Genomic DNA, 17,500 nt, shown 5'->3' with positions numbered 1-17,500 from the left:
ATGCATGTCATCGGAACAACAGTGAGATATACGTGGTTGAGTAGTTAATTGGGCGTGAAAGGGGCTCTCTTTTTAGACCGCAACTCAAAAACAGCTTCTGCACAACCAGCAAGGACAGGGGCAATTACAGGAGATCGCTCAGACGCCACAAAGACTTAACCCTGCAGAGCCCAGACCAGACCCAGGGGAGCCATGCGCTGTACCGGTCGCCGTGGCAACCCGGCCCACACTGTCACTCACTCACACACACACACCTGTGAGCCTCTCCTGCCTCAGTGTGTGGGTGTGAGAGTGAGAGGGTCCGTGTTGAAGAATGCAGAGTGTGGAGTGTACACTTGCTGCCGGGCACCAGTGAAGTACTGTGGGAAACGTTGTACGCTCTGCAACATTTCACAGTGACTTCAATACAATTCTGCAGCATTAAAATCACAAAAAGTGCAACCAATGACACCAGCAACATCGACCCGACTTCAGCTTCGCCCTAGATGCCCACCCTCTACCCACCCCCACCCAGTCATTAGCACACACACACACACACACACACATACACACCAGTGGACAAATTCACACTGTCAACATTAAACCCACGCAGACACCAAGAAAACACACCACACACAGCCAGGGACCTGAGGCCAGGATCAAAACAGTCGTGTAAAGCAATGAACATATAAAAATGACCAGCCACAACATTAAAAACACATAACATCGATGGTCTTATAATTGTCACCTAAACACTGTAGCGGTCCGACTCTCAGAAAATCTGTCACTGTGGTGGAACCTTTGGGTTTCCTTAGTGCCTTCAGTGGGAGCATGAATGTACCAAGTTCGATATTAATTGTAGATTTTACAGTTTCATTAATGTCATAAATCTCATTTCAACTCCAGGGCTTTCATTTAGCTTTTTTAATTATTAAAAGTTGCATAAAATCACCTCTCTTCCTGGAGAAGAGAACTTAACGTACCTTTAGGGAAAACACCTGGACACCAAGACTACTGCTGTACCTTTGAAGGGACATTTAGTGAACACCCAGAGGAAACGCACGCGAGCACAGGGAGAACACACCAATTCCTCACAGACAGTCACCTAGAGGAAACCCACGCAGACACAGGGAGAACACACCAATTCCTCACAAGACAGTCACCCAGAGGAAACCCACACAGACACAGAGAGAACACACCACACTCCTCACAGACAGTCACTCGGAGGAAACCCATGCAGACACAGGGAGAACACACCAACTCTTCATAGACAGTCACCCGGAGGAAACCCACGCAGACACAGGGAGAACACACCACACTCCTCACAGACAGTCACCCGGAGCGGGAATCGACCCCACAACCTCCAGGTCCCTGGAGCTGTGTGACTGCGACACCTACCTGCTGCGCCACCATGCCGCCCGACGTTCATAAATGGACTGAGGAAATATACTTATTAAATCTTAGGTTAGGTTTGTGGGATTCTGGAAAGTACAATACAATGGAGGCCCCATTTTGAATCTTACAGGTCCTGCTGCTAATGCCTTGGTGCCTGCTGCCACTGGTGTGAAGTCCATGTCTTGATAGCAGAGCTGCTTTGGAGACATGAGGGCAGACTACACAGTAGTAAGCAGTTATTCTTAACTCTGATCTACAAATTAACTTTGGCTGAACTGTGCCTTCCTCCCACAGTCCAAAAACACACGTTGGTAGGTGGATTGGTGACTCCAAAGTGTCCGTATGTGTGTGTGTGTTGCCCTGTGAAGGACTGGCGCCCCCTCCAGGGTGTATTCCCACCTTGCGCCCAATGATTCCAGGTAGGCTCTGGACCAACCATGACCCTTGCATGAGATTTTTTTTTGGGGGGGCAGAATATCACAGTGCATTCAGCATAAAAGGACGCATTGTGCATCTTTTATACAGAGATAGGAAACATGAGAGCGCACTGCACGCTACACACTGATGAGCGATGCCCTGTGATGGACTGGCTTTAGGACAAACACAGTTCTGCCTAAGACTCGACCAACTGCACCGCGTGGAAATGTTCATCCTGCCCTCAGTCTCCTGCCTCCCACTGGACTGTATATAACCTTAATTCATCAGTTGGGCTCTGCTGGGGACTGTTGTTTGCAAATACACACAGCTGAAAATTCAGGCTCTAGACGTAAAAATGGCTTTGGCCTGAGAGGAAGATCTCCACACACACACACACGCGCTGGTTATTAAGGTGGCTGACTAACTGGAAACGCTCTCTTTGAATGGGATCTAAATGTGTTTAGTCTACATTGGCTTCTTTTACACAGCTCTGTCTCCAATTTGCTGTATATCAAATCAGGACTCAAATAGAACACAAACTCTCGGCAAATGCGATTTCCATCTCCTTTTTCTCTCCCCACTCCTCTCGCTCTTTCTCTGGCATAACAATCCGTGACATCTTCCGTATTGATATTCAAATTAGGACGGAGCTTTGGACAGACTTAGAATGAATTCAGCAGCTATTTATACATGGAGCATATTATATCCAGCGCTTTGCTTGGTTGCTGTTCGGGCTTAGTGGGGAATTACTGAGGCATAAACAAACACATGTAGGCCTCGTGCCTTCCCCTCCGCTTTTGTTCTGTTTTATCTGCGCTCACAAACAACGGCGCAGGAAAGATCACGCGATTGTTTTGTTGTGTCTCAGTTGTGTCTCACAGAGAGTGAGAGATAGAGAGAGAGAGAGAAGAGGGGTAAAGTGAAAGAATACTAAAATGAAGGATGAGAAGAGAGGCATGGAAAAGAGCAGAAATGTAGACAAAGAATAAGAGATGGAGAGAGAAAGAGAACGAGACGCAGCGGGAGAGACAGTGAGTGAGGGGAGGGGTGAGAAGGGATAGAGAATGATGAGGGAGGGAGGAGAGGGAAAGAGAGAGAGAGAGAGGTGTAAAAGAAGCAGAAAAAGAGCAGAAAGGTGTGAGACAGTGATGAGAAAGAGTTGAGGACAGAGGTGAGTGACAAAGAAAGGAGAGAGAAAAGAAAGGACAAAAATGAGAAAGAAATAAAGAAGAGAGAGAGGAGAGACAAACGCAGAAGTGGAGAGTTAAAATTTCTATAGAAAGAGGCAGAGAGAAAGAATAAAGGATGAAGAAGAACTAGGAACATAGAGAGAGAGGTGAACTGTCATTTAATCCGTACACAATTAATATTTAAAAAATCATAATAATAGTTCAGCAAATGTAAGAGAGAGAGAGAGAGAGAGAGGAAGAGAAAGAGAGAGAGAAAGAGAAAGAGCGAGAGACAGAGAGAGAAAGAGCGACAGAGAGAGAGAGACAGAGAGAGAAAGCAAGAGAGAGATAGAGAGAAAGAGAAATAGTGAGAGAGAAAGAGCAAGAGAGAGAGAGAGAGAGAAAGAGCAAGAGAGAGAGAGAGAGAGAGAATGAGAGGTGAACTGTCATTTAATCCGTACACAGTTAATATTTAAAAAATCATAATAATAGTTCAGCAAATGTTAGAGAGAGAGAGAAAGAGAAATAGTGAGAGAGAAAGAGCAAGAGAGAGAGAGAGAGAGAAAGAGCAAGAGAGAGAGAGAGAGAGAATGAGAGGTGAAATGTCATTTAATCCGTACACAGTTAATATTTAAAAAATCATAATAATAGTTCAGCAAATGTTAGAGAGAGAGAGAAAGAGAGAGAGCGAAAGAGAGGAAGAGAAAGAGCAAGAGAGAGAGAGAAAGAGCGAGAGAGAGAAAGGAAGAAAGAGAGAGAGAGAATTGGGGGAGCACAGTTCACTAAATGAAGAGGGAGAAGCCCGGCCATAAAGAAGAAGAGAGAAATGTCTCATCCTACAGTCTCCCAGAAGACCTTGTTATTTTCATCATCACTGAAAGACCAACAAGCTCTCCCTCCCATGCTGTGTGTGTGTGTGTGTGTGTGTGTGTGTGTGTGTGTGTGTGTGTGTGTGTGTGTGTGTGTGTGTGTATCATTCTCTAAAAGGCTGTTTTCCTCTCTCTCTTGCTTCCTGTCTGTTTTTACATCTTGATGCCCTCTCTCTCTCTCTCTCTCTCTCTCTCTCTCTCTCTCTCTCTCTCTCTCTCTCTCTCTCTCTCTCTCTGAGGGGTGTTTATGTTCCATTAGGATCCTCTGGTAGTGTGACAGCTGCTTAAGGGAGTGTGGAGATGGTCAGGCTTTTGAGGTTTTGAGCCCGACTTCTCTGGGCCTCTCGCAGTCGGAGGTGTGTTGACTCAGCCTGTGGCCCATTAGCTGTTCAGGTGTAAGACCCCCCCTCCCCCCCACCACATCACTTGGGGCTCTGAGCCCCCACGGGGCTCTGATCTGGAGCTGCCTGGGCCGTGGGTCCACACCAGAGGCATTATCAAAGGAGAAGATCCTTCACTGCTTGAAATATGAATGGGATATTTCATACACTCCTAACAATACAGGGGCCTAATTGGCTGTAGGTTGGTCTGTGGGTGTCAAATTTTCTTTCCCTGCTCTTTAAACTTTAACACGCCTCCTCACGAATTTAAACACTGTACACACACACACACACACACACACACTGTTCATTAAAGAATCGCCATCTGCAAGCTAAAGAGAAGTGGTCCTTCTGCAAGGACGCACAGTGTCCTCAGAAACATATTAATAGCGTGTTATTAATATCAGCCTATTACTACATTAATACAAGGGCCATATGTTGTTATTCATTGGCAAGGACATTAGCAGATGTGTGGGTAAAATATATCTGAGACATATATCTGTTTCTCTAGATACGTTGTAGCTATCATCCTTTCCTTCAATGGTCCTGAGCCCCACATGACCACAACAGAGCAGGCATTACGTGTTCGATTGGTCATTCTAGGCGCTGCAGCGACACTGACATGGTGGTGATGTGTCTGTAGGTGTCGTGCTGGTGTGAGTGGATCAGATACGCAGTGCTTTTGAAGATGACCCCTCAGTGTCAGTGCTGGACTAAGATCAGTCCACCAACAGCATCCAGTGTCCACTGATGAAGGACTAGAGGACACACAGCACTGACTTTACATCGACAAACAAGTTAGGTATGTCACGTAGAGTGGACGGTGAGGGGGCACAGTGTTCAAAAACTCCAGCAGCACTGCTGCGTCTGATCCACTTGTACCACCACCATGTCAGCGTCCCTGCAGCTCTGGGAACGACCCACCACCAAAATCATACCTGCTCTGTGGGGGTCCTGTGAGTGAAAGTAACTGTCAGAGTTTATTATTAAGATTGTAGGAATGTTTTCTGGTGGTGTGTGTGTATGTGTGTGTGTGTGTGTGTGTGTGTGTGTGCACATGTGTATAGGAAATCTGGGCTCAAACAGTAAAGCTGTGAACCCCTACTGTGTAACACTGAAAAACTGCAGAGGATAAATGTGTCTGCCAGCCCTCCCATCTCACACCACAGGACACTGACCCAGTCTGCCTCAGCTGCCAGAGACCGTCCATGTTCTAAAGAAGATATCAACCCACTACATCTCAGTTAAGGCTGTGACCAGCTCAGCGTCACAGAGATGGGTCTAGCCAATGGCAAACAGTACTTCTCTGGGACCTGTTAAACTAGCCACGGGTTACAGCTGATATTACACACAACTCATATGAAAACAGTGATTTTTTAAAATCATTTTATTGTTTCTGTCAACACTTTCAGTCCTCACTGACTGCCTGTGAGGAGTTGGTGTGTTCTCCCTGTGTCTGTGTGGGTTCCCTCCAGGTGACTGTCTGTGAGGAGTGTGGTGTGTTCTCCCTGTGTCTGTGTGGGTTTCCTCCAGGATTCTGTCTTAGAGGAGTTGATGTGTTCTCCCTGTGTCTGCGTGGGTTTCTTCCGGGTGCTCCGGTTTCCTTCCACAGTCCAAAAACGTTGGTAGGTGGATTGGCGACTCAAAAAAGTATCCGTAGGTGTGAATGTGTGAGTGTGTGTGTTGCCCTGTGAAGGACTGGCGCCCCCTCCAGGGTGTGTTCCCACCTTGCGCCCAATGATTCCATGTAGGCTCTGGACCCACCGTGACCCTGAACTGGATAAGTGGTTGCAGATTATGAATGAATGAACAATAACCCTGACCCATTTACTCATGCCATGTTTTACACAGTTCTGTTCGTCTCTGCCAGTGACTAGAGGAGCTCGGGCTGTGTCCCATATATCACCATATTCCCTACATGTTGCACATGATAAAAGTAAAAATGCTGCAGTTATTAGACGCCAGTTCAACAGGGAAACACAAACCTTATAGCTTACTTATTGCCTTATTGCCTCGGCTTCACAGCAGCGTGGAAACATCTCTCACTGATCACAGAGAAATATTTTAGGCAGACATTCGTGATGAAACATTATCCTCCAAAAATCACACCCTCGGAGCGCAGTGACAGCGGGATCAGATTATTTACCCTTTAAACAAGGTCAAACAAATGAGTAAAAAGAATACATGGTTGTGTCTGTAGTGTACATGCTAAACCCAAACACAAAGGAAATAACACAATTGCTGAAGCTTGTTTATGATCTGTGTATGAATAACTCGCACAGACTCTGTCACAAGATCAGAGAAATGCATTAGAGCCGAAGAGTTTGCCATTAGACTCTATGACAAAAATGCTAAAGCTAATGCTAACAGAATATTTCTTTTTTTCTCCTCATTACGCTACACTGGTCTTTTACCCTTTCAATGCAATGACTGAGGAGCTGTGGATGAAATAATTTTATATTTCCCATCCGTTTATTCCCTGTGCTCTGAAACCATGCACCCATGCCAAAAGAAATCACACGACTGCCACCCATATATACAGTGCATATTGGCGATGTGGTCATCGTGTAAAGGTACAATGTTTATCCATTGTTCATTCCGATAATTAATATGATTTAGACAGACATGCCTTGTTTTTGTCAGAACCGTTATTTATTTCCATTATTATCAGACTGTGGTGACCATGTGACAATGACCCTGTGGGGCGTTTACAATATTGATTTCTTTGTCATTGTAATGTTCTGTTACTGCTCTAATGGCTATGTGTGATCTGATAAAATAATTTAGAAAGAGTAAGCTTCTGTCACCATGCTAGACATGTAGATCTAACAATGCTAATGCTAACGTTCACTGAAAGTCATGTGTCTTTTTAACACTAATACTGATTTCTGCTTATATCTTCTTATCAAAGAAGCTACACTCAGTTTTTAAATGTATAACAGGGTTCCTCAAGTGATGTTCATTGCTAACAGTGAATGTGTTACAGCTAAGTTTACCTGTAAATGCTCTATTGTCTAATAAACAACATGCAGTTAGCATAAAGGTCTGGTTTGTTTCAGCTAGCCCTTAAGTAATCACATTGGGCTTGTATGTGGTTTTAGTGGTTCAGAATATTATCATTTAATAATCATGTCCATGTTGCTGTAACATGCTGATATATTGTTGCTAATGTCTGTGATTTGTGTGAGAGGACATTTTATAAAGAATAGGCTTCATTCGCTATGTTAGACATAGTTCTAACAATGCTAATTCTAACATACACTGAAACGGTTGTGTCATTGCAACTCTAATACTGAATTTTGCTTTTTTATTCTTATCAAAGAAGCTATTTCATATTTCATATTTACAGCAAGGATTCCCAGCTAAAATGATTACTAACAATGAATGGATGGCAGCTCATTTTCACTGTAAAATCTCCTTTGGCTAACAGGCTACATTTGAGTTAGCCATAATAAACATGTATGTCTCAGCTAACTACAAAAGCTTCATATTTCCAAATGTGGAATTTGGCAGCGAATGTAGTGTTAAGAGTCTTTCGCAAGGCCTTCTTCTATTGGTGTAGCATAATCTGCTTGCCTGAGCAGGGAATCAAACCCCAGTCTGCTAAAGGAAGGGCAACAGTGTTACCCAATACACTACACCAACCACATGCAGTGTTGCCTTAGAGGCAATGAATATCAGAGAGGCGAAACCAAGAAAACAAGTTTTACTGGGACTTGTCAGCAGTCCCCCCGCCTCCTCCCTCATCTCTCCTCCGATCTCCTGCTCTCCTTCTATCCCTCTCTCGTTTTGTCTCCTTCGATCAGTCTCTGCTGACATGTTTCAAAGCCTTCGCTGTGATAAGGCAGGAAGTAGAGGAAACAGCAGGATCATCCCCCTCGCCCCAGCACTTAGATGTGAAGTTTCCTCTTATATTTGCCATTGTCTCGCTGTTGCGTGAGATGTCAAAAACAACACGATGTAAGTCTGGAGACAAACAAATAGCGGCGAAAAACACAACCCGAAAAAAAAAAACCCCAGCAGATATTTCTGTTTGCGTTTGAGTCTCCTCACCGTGGCTCCGTGACTGATATCACGATTGTGTTTGAGAAACGCTCGGTGTGTTTCTCTCTGACAGCAGCCGACTTCCTGAGAGCATACGGTGGGAAAAGAGTTCTACAGAAATGTCATTTCTCTCTGTAGCCAAAGAGTCCTTGGGCTAAATAACAGCGGCTGAGAGGCAGAGGCTAGACGGAGGCGTACAGATCTCAGGCCTATTTTATCTTTCTCTTTATCTCCAAAGCTCCTCTTGCTCCCTTTGTGATTAGTCTCTAGGGCTGGCTGCTTTCAGGGGCTCTTATAGCCCCACAATGCCATGTTTGGAGAGATGGATTTCTTGTTATTCTCTGAGATTACAGAGATTCTGGGTCAGTGTCATGGCTGCCCTTAAATTCTGAAAAAATAAAAATAATAAAGAAATTGAAACAGAGTTACAGAGGTGTGTAATGAATGAAAGTGTAAAGAGGTTTGACCAAGAGGCCACTCAGAACTTTCAGAGGCGTATTATGTCGTCAATATTAAGAACGCAATACATAGCAGTGTTGTTTGCTAATTGCTAATACGTTTTTTTTGCAAGAGACCTCTGCATCGTCCTCTTTCGGCCTCATGTCATGATTTTGTTGGTGCATCATGTCTAACATGCCCTGTATAATACGCACATATGAAGAAGTCCAAGGTGTGTCTGGCGTGCACATTTCTTGAAATGAGAAAAATTCAGTTGCACCTCAAAGTCCATGTTTTCCCTGATTTACATTTTTTGACATCAATTTATTGCATGTTTAAGGCTGTTTGTGTCATGAATACGGAGATATTTTGACTCTATGATCTCATAATTCAGGGCACACAGTGACATTCAGAGGAAGAATATATGTACAAGACATGTCAGGGTTTGACTTATTGTTTTTTTAAGCTGAAGGGTTTGCTTTCAATTTATTTTTGAAGTTAATTTATTCTATGAAGTTAATTTATTTTTAACTTCATTTTATGTCAGCTTACATTTCCTCATATGGGCATATTTCATTCATTCATTCATTCATTCATTATCTGTAAGCGCTTATCCAGTTCAGTGTGTTTTTGGACTGTGGGAGGAAACCGGAGCACCCGGAGGAAACCCACGCAGACACAGAGAGAACACACCACACTCCTCACAGACAGTCACCCGGAGGAAACCCACGCAGACACAGAGAGAACACACCACACTCCTCACAGACAGTCACCCGGAGGAAACCCACGCAGACACAGAGAGAACACACCACACTCCTCACAGACAGTCACCCGGAGGAAACCCACGCAGACACAGGGAGAACACACCACACTCCTTACAGACAGTCACCCGGAGGAAACCCACGCAGACACAGGGAGAACACACCACACTCCTCACAGACAGTCACCCGGAGGAAACCCACGCAGACACAGAGAGAACACACCACACTCCTCACAGACAGTCACCCGGAGGAAACCCACGCAGACACAGAGAGAACACACCACACTCCTCACAGACAGTCACCCGGAGGAAACCCACGCAGACACAGAGAGAACACACCACACTCCTCACAGACAGTCACCCGGAGGAAACCCACGCAGACACAGGGAGAACACACCACACTCCTCACAGACAGTCACCCGGAGGAAACCCACGCAGACACAGAGAGAACACACCACACTCCTCACAGACAGTCACCCGGAGGAAACCCACGCAGACACAGAGAGAACACACCACACTCCTCACAGACAGTCACCTGGAGGAAACCCACGCAGACACAGAGAGAACACACCACACTCCTCACAGACAGTCACCCGGAGGAAACCCACGCAGACACAGAGAGAACACACCACACTCCTCACAGACAGTCACCCGGAGGAAACCCACGCAGACACAGGGAGAACACACCACACTCCTCACAGACAGTCACCCGGAGGAAACCCACGCAGACACAGGGAGAACACACCACACTCCTCACAGACAGTCACCCGGAGGAAACCCACGCAGACACAGGGAGAACACACCACACTCCTCACAGACAGTCACCCGGAGGAAACCCACGCAGACACAGAGAGAACACACCACACTCCTCACAGACAGTCACCCGGAGGAAACCCACGCAGACACAGAGAGAACACACCACACTCCTCACAGACAGTCACCCGGAGGAAACCCACGCAGACACAGAGAGAACACACCACACTTCTCACAGACAGTCACCCGGAGCAGGAATTGAACCCACAACCTCCAGGCCCCTGGAGCTGTGTGACTGCGACACTATGCCGCCCTGGGCATACTTTACTATGTTTAAAATGTTTTAAATAGTCAGTTTATATGTTTAATATTTACATCACAATTAACATTTATATAAATGAGGTAAACCACAGTAAATATAAAATCTCTGAAACATAACTATTAATAATGGATAAATATTGAGCTATTTGTCATTTATGGACCACTTTTAGTAGGTTCTACACCCTGGAAACTCTCTTTTGGAAATGCTTCAGAACATTGAACGTTATATATTTTCTTGGAACCAACATCAACTTTAAAAACTGACCTTTCACCTGCCGCCTGATCAAATTCAATCCATTCATCCCTTAAAAGGTGCCGTTATAGGGTGATAATTAATGTTATTCAGTTTTAATCTTGTGGCTGATCACTTGAAAATATAAATATTATTTGTTTATTATTGTTTTCACTGTCGTAATGTTGCACTGTTCATATATTTACTCTCTCTCTCTCTCTCTCTCTCTCTCTCTCTCTCTCTCTCTCTCTCTCTCTCTCTCTCCCTCTCTCTCTCTCCTGTAGGTGATGAATGGTACCTTTGCAGACTGACCCTAACTCTGCCCACTTTGTCCGAGCTTCAATGGGTGATGTTTCCTCAGCCGTATCTGGCTGCTGTGGGTCTGGACGCTGCTCCAGGTTCTGTGGTTTACAAGCTAGTGGCCCGACAGGCGGACGGCTCTCCAGGGGCTGCCCAGTTCCTGCTGGTGGACGGTGAGTGAGCCTCAGATTCCCTGAAAACCCTTAGTATTCCTTGAAGCATTAAATGAAATGGTCCTTATCTGTTACTCTATAAGCAACACACTGTTTTAGAGACCCGGTGCTTTGACTAGATGGCCAAAAGTTTGTAGATTCCTAATCATTCAGGATTACATCTGGAATTACACTTTTCTGTAAGGATTTGATTGCATTCAGACACAAGAGCACTAGTGAGGTCTGGTACTGATGATGGATTATAGATTACGGACTTTGAATTCCAAAGGGTTTTTGTGTAACATAATTATAATTCAAAATTCAAACATCCATCCATCCATTATCTGTAACCCTTATCCAGTTCAGGGTCGTGGTGGGTCCAGAGCCTACCTGGAATCATTGGGTGCAAGGCGGGAATACACCCTGGAGGGGGCGCCAGTCCTTCACAGGGAAACACACACTCACACATTCACTCACTTACACCTACGGACACTTTTGAGTCGCCAATCCACCTACCAACGTGTGTTTTTGGACTGTGGGAGGAAACCGGAGTACCCGGAGGAAACCCACGCAGACACAGCGAGAACACACCACACTCCTCACAGACAGTCACCCGGAGGAAACCCACGCAGACACAGGGAGAACACACCACACTCCTCACAGACAGTCACCTGGAGGAAACCCACGCAGACACAGGGAGAACACACCACACTCCTCACAGACAGTCACCCGGAGGAAACCCACGCAGACACAGGGAGAACACACCACACTCCTCACAGACAGTCACCCGGAGGAAATCCACGCAGACACAGGGAGAACACGTGTTAGTGTTAGCAGATTTTTTTTTATTGTTGAATAAAATGACAGTTGTAATAATAATAACACTCAACAGTTACCAGAAAATAACAAAAGAGCAGGAAAATGTATGATGTATGAATTCAAGTTCTGTTACAATAAAAGCTTTAAAGGCTGTTTGTACGTCTAATAGATGGAGCTCCATCACTGCAGTGTGCACAGATCCACAGCTTCACACCCTTCGCGCGTGATGACATTGGTCTCATGTGTGGATCTCTATAGTGTCCCTTTTTGTTCGTTCTGTTCTGTAGATTTTACAAGCTGTGTGCTCACAACTGAACATCTGTGTACACAGTGACTGCCCTATATTTGACAGTGGCAGAACAGCCTAAGGTTTCTCACGAAACCTCAGTGGTCAAAAGAGGTTGGATACAATCACCAGGGCGATACCAGTTAAAAGGCAGGTCAGGAGATATCAGTGGCCCATCAATATACTGTATCAGTCAGACTCCAGCATGTGGCGAGACCCGCAGTGGCTGTGTCATTAAAACATCTCCTGTTAATGAATAATGAATGGGTTTTTTGGGCTAATGATTATTGCTGTTTGAAATATCTGCTGCAAAACAGTGTATCCACCAGAGCAGGGAGGCTATAATTACTGATTTAGAAGATTTGCCCCTGTTATATTTATAAAACTGAAAAATGATTTTAAAACAGAGACATTGCCAGGCGCTCGCAGCTATTCTACATGCGCTCTAACTCCACAGATCAGTAAACTGGAGCAATACACAACACTGCTTTTCTTCATTTATTAAAGCTGATGATGTTTGGTGCTTACAGTGTTTGCAGAGTTTTTTCAGAGTCAGAAGCAAACACAGTTTTCTTCCACCGTTTGGTTTTTGCTTTCTTTCGAATGAGAAAGTGGGATGATATTTCATTCCAGGGAGAGCTGCTCTAACTGTTGTGTGAATGAGGTACCTGTGTGTGTTGTGTGTGTGTGTGTGTGTGTATGCACGGAGCAGCTCAGGCTAAACACCTTTTTAGTTCTCGATTCAGAACAGCAAATATTACCAAGCTTATAACTCGAGCCACGCTGTGCTGTTTCCATGGTTATTTACTCTCAGTTCACTCCGCTTCAGCCCGTGCATCGATCACTCGGAGGCACACCAGGAATTTTAAGTGTTTTTCTCATTGTTCTGGAGATGTGGAGAAATCACAGATCTAATTGGCTGGAGGAGCAATTTGGTCCAAAAATGCAATTTTGGTTCTTTGATTTTTTTTTTGTACTATATCCCATTATACAGCAAGACCTGCGTGATTCATAAGACAGGGTCAGGTACCAGCATCCAGTGCCTTGTCTTATAACTGTAGTTTTATGAGTTTAGTTACTCAAATAGACACTTAAATGGATTGTATTTACCTTAAAATTACAGCTTGAAAGTGATTGTGATTCTCCACTGGCCTGTCATCGGGGGAATAGAGCCTCTGTCACTGCTGCACCAGACTCAGCGCTGCAGGGACAGCCCTATGTAACTTCAGGAGCCCTAAGTCAAGACCTCTCACAAGAACTGTGTAATGCTTTATGGCACTGTCTTGATTTCAGGGCCGTGCTGTAAACATGAAATACACTCAGCAACTGGAGAAGAAACCAGGAGCGAATATAATAAACCTCACCTAGTGTTCCTTTAATGTCTGAGATAAACATATCTATAATCATAGCTTATATTGTGCTACTTTAAGGTCACTCATGATGCGAGTGACTGTGCATGTATGCAAGGATGTGTGTGAGTGAGTACATTTGTATATGTCTGAGTGAGTATATATTTGAGTGATTGTGTATATGAATGAGTGAGTGTATGTATTTATTTGAATGAGCGAGTGTGTGTGAGTGAGTGTGTTTATAAGCAAGTGAGGAGTTAGTGAGTGTGAGTCTGAATGTGTGAATGAGTGAGTGTGTGAATGAGTGAGTGTGTGAATGAGTGAGTGTGTTTATAAGCAAGTGAGGAGTTAGTGAGTGTGAATCTGAGTGTGTGAATGAGTGAGTGTGTGAGTGAGTGTGTGAATGAGTGAGGGAGTGAGTGAATGTGTCACACCTTGACACTTTCTGCTTTGTTTTCCTCTTCCATGTGCTCTGTTCGTTGTTTTCCTTCTCCTCACATGGCTTTGTTTATGTTCACTCGCTCCACCTCTTGTTCCGCCTCTCTGTAATTGTCCTCGTTATCTGTGTCAGGTGTGTCTAGTTAGTTCATGTATTTAAGCCCTCTTCCCTCACTTCCTGGTATCGGTCATTTTGTTCATTTGAGTTTGAGTTTGTTTGTTTGTTCATTTGTTTTAGTCGTTGTTGTTTGTTTCATGGTTTCATTGTGTTTGTTTTATGCTCATGGTTCTTCGTAGTGTTTCTCGTTTTCGGTTTCTCGTTGTCTCCTGCTTGTTTAATTCCCCAGTCTAGTAATGTTATCTCGTAAAGTTTGTTTTGTCATCTCTTTATTAAATTCCGTGTTGTAGCGAGTGTGTCCGCATCCGTTGAATCTACTCATCACACCACCCTGACAGAATGTGTGTGAATGAGTGAGTGTGTGATTGAGTGAGTGTGTTTATAAGCAAGTGAGGAGTTAGTGAGTGTGTGTCTGAATGTGTGTGAATTAGTGAATTAGTGACCAGAGGAGGATGAGTCACCCCTTGTGAGCCTTGGTTCCTCCCAAGGTTTCTTCCTCAGCTGGGGGAGTTTTTCCTTGCCACTGTCGCCCCTGGCTTGCTCACTTGAGGGTTTTACATTTTGTTTTTTACATTTAATGTCAAATCTTGTCTTACTGGAATTCTGTGAAGCTGCTTTGTGACAACATCAGTTGTGAAAAGCGCTATATAAATAAATTTGATTTGATTTGAATGTGTGAATGAGTGAGGGAGTGTGTTTATAAGCAAGTGAGGAGTTAGTGAGTGTGAGTCTGAATGTGTGAATGAGTGAGTGAGTGAGTGTGTTTATAAGCAAGTGAAGAGTTAGTGAGTCTGATTCTGAATGCGTGTGAATGAGTGAGTGTGTGAATGAGTGAGTAAGTGAGTGTGAGTCTTAGTGTGAATGTGTGTGAATGAGTGAGTGATTGAGTGTGTTTATAAACAAGTGAGGAGTTAGTGAGTCTGATTCTGAATGCGTGTGAATGAGTGAGTGATTGAGTGTGTTTATAAGCAAGTGAGGAGTTAGTGAGTCTGATTCTGAATGCGTGTGAATGAGTGAGTGTGTGAGTGAGTGAGTGTGTTTATAAGCAAGTGAGGAGTTAGTGAGTGTACGTCTGAATGTGTGTGATTGAGTGAGTGTGTGATTGAGTGAGTGAGTGTGTTTATAAGCAAGTGAGGAGTTAGTGAGTGTGAGTCTTAGTGTGAATGTGTGTGAATGAGTGAGTGTGTGAATGAGTGAGTGAGTGTGTTTATAAGCAAGTGAGGAGTTAGTGAGTGTGAGTCTTAGTGTGAATGTGTGTGAATGAGTGAGTGAGTGAATGAGTGAGTGAGTGAGTGTGTTTATAAGCAAGTGAGGAGTTAGTGAGTGTGAGTCTTAGTGTGAATGTGTGTGAATGAGTGAGTGAGTGAATGAGTGAGTGAGGGAGTGTGTTTATAAGCAAGTGAGGAGTTAGTGAGTGTGAGTCTTAGTGTGAATGTGTGTGAATGAGTAAGTGAGTGAATGAGTGAGTGAGGGAGTGTGTTTATAAGCAAGTGAGGAGTTAGTGAGTGTGAGTCTTAGTGTGAATGTGTGTGAATGAGTGAGTGAGTGAATGAGTGAGTGAGGGAGTGTGTTTATAAGCAAGTGAGGAGTTAGTGAGTGTGAGTCTTAGTGTGAATGTGTGTGAATGAGTGAGTGAGTGAATGAGTGAGTGAGGGAGTGTGTTTATAAGCAAGTGAGGAGTTAGTGAGTGTGAGTCTTAGTGTGAATGTGTGTGAATGAGTGAGTGAGTGAATGAGTGAGTGAGTGAGTGTGTTTATAAGCAAGTGAGGAGTTAGTGAGTGTGAGTCTTAGTGTGAATGTGTGTGAATGAGTGAGTGAGTGAATGAGTGAGTGAGTGAGTGTGTTTATAAGCAAGTGAGGAGTTAGTGAGTGTGAGTCTTAGTGTGAATGAGTGTGAATGAGTTCCGTGCGGTGCTTCGCATCTAAAAACATTCTTGACATTAACAGACATTTATAAGACTTTTTCTGCGTCCTCATTGGACCATTTCCTTATAAAACATTCATTTAATATAAAGTTCAGCCTGCGTTTCCAAATTAAAACCCATATACAAGACCACAGTCAGGGGCTTAGAGAAATAACACAGTGGTGGATAGTGCTGAATGTCATAAGCCTGTAGGTGGGAGATGTTTATTAAAAGCTTTAAATCAGAGGTGGCACGTGGTGCTTTGTCTTTGGGGGAGAGCAGCTGATGGAGGGGCCGTGGAGATGCAGCTGTGCTCCGCTACAGCAGCTGTGCTCTTCATCCTCCTCCTCGTCATCCTCTCTGTCCCCGGCCCTGCTCCAGGGGACAATGTTTAAAATGGGCTCTCATCTTTCTATTGTCCTGAAGGGTGTTTTATAGGCCTCATATTATTCCACTGATACGAAATAAATAAACACACACGCACACACACACACACACACACACACACACACACACACACGAGCCCAGCTGACAGAAGGGTCCCAGTCCGACCCCCTCTGTGTGTGAAAAAGACTTCAAGGTCTAAATGACTTTGTCCCCAGAGCTTCTCTATCCTGGTCAAAAGTTTGTAGACACCTGCTTGTATAGTATTTCTTCTGAAATCTGTAGTATCTATACGTCAGTACAGTCTTCAAGGATTCTGTGAGGATTTGATGGCATACAGCCTCATAAACTTTAGGAAATCAGGGACTGATGTTAGATTTGTATTTGGATATGAATGTGTATGTGTGTGTGTGTGTGTGTGTGTGTGTGTGTGTGTGTGTGTGTGTGTGTGTGTGTGTTTGTGTGTGTTAGGGGGAGAGGGCTGTTTTGAGGTGGACAGAAGCTCCGGAGAAGTGAAGACTACAGGACGGCAGCTGACCCCTAGTCGAGAGTACACTCTGACCGTGCAAGCAGTGGACACTCAGGGCAGGAAGGGTCCTCTCGCCGCAGTGGCTGTCCTCGCAGGCTTCCGTCCACCACAGTTCACCAACATGTCCTACTCCATCTACATCCCCGAGAACACTGCTGTGGGACAGGCGTGAGTACACTCTCTCCTGCACATGTTTGTAACAAAAGCTACTTTGCGTATTTCAAGACCAGAAGCTCCTGAGTTTGGAAAGGGAAAGGTTACGTTTGTTATATTTAATTCTTATTCTTATTAGTAATATGTGTACTTACACATCAGGTCATTACCTTTGTAGATTGTACCAGAAACCCATTTATAGTTCTACAGGGTGGGCTATTTATATGGATACACCTTAATAAAATGGGAATGGTTGGTGATATTAACTTCCTGTTTGTGGCACATTAGTATATGGGAGGGGGGAAATCTTG

At 44.4% G+C, this 17,500-nt stretch overlaps 1 protein-coding gene across 1 annotated transcript in view; it reads left to right on the top strand.

The window, feature by feature from the left end:
• si:dkey-22o22.2 (neural-cadherin) overlaps positions 1 to 17,500 on the top strand; it is a 174,152-nt gene that overhangs the window by 74,418 nt on the left and 82,234 nt on the right. The window contains exons 2-3 of the mRNA XM_066683650.1: positions 11,042 to 11,230; positions 16,979 to 17,204. Coding sequence (XP_066539747.1) covers positions 11,042 to 11,230; positions 16,979 to 17,204 — 415 coding nt within the window. The remainder of the gene's footprint in view (positions 1 to 11,041; positions 11,231 to 16,978; positions 17,205 to 17,500) is intronic.

Source organism: Hoplias malabaricus, chromosome 10 (assembly GCF_029633855.1).
Source record: "Hoplias malabaricus isolate fHopMal1 chromosome 10, fHopMal1.hap1, whole genome shotgun sequence".
NCBI lineage: Eukaryota > Metazoa > Chordata > Actinopteri > Characiformes > Erythrinidae > Hoplias > Hoplias malabaricus.
This window is presented reverse-complemented; position numbering and strand designations above follow the sequence as displayed.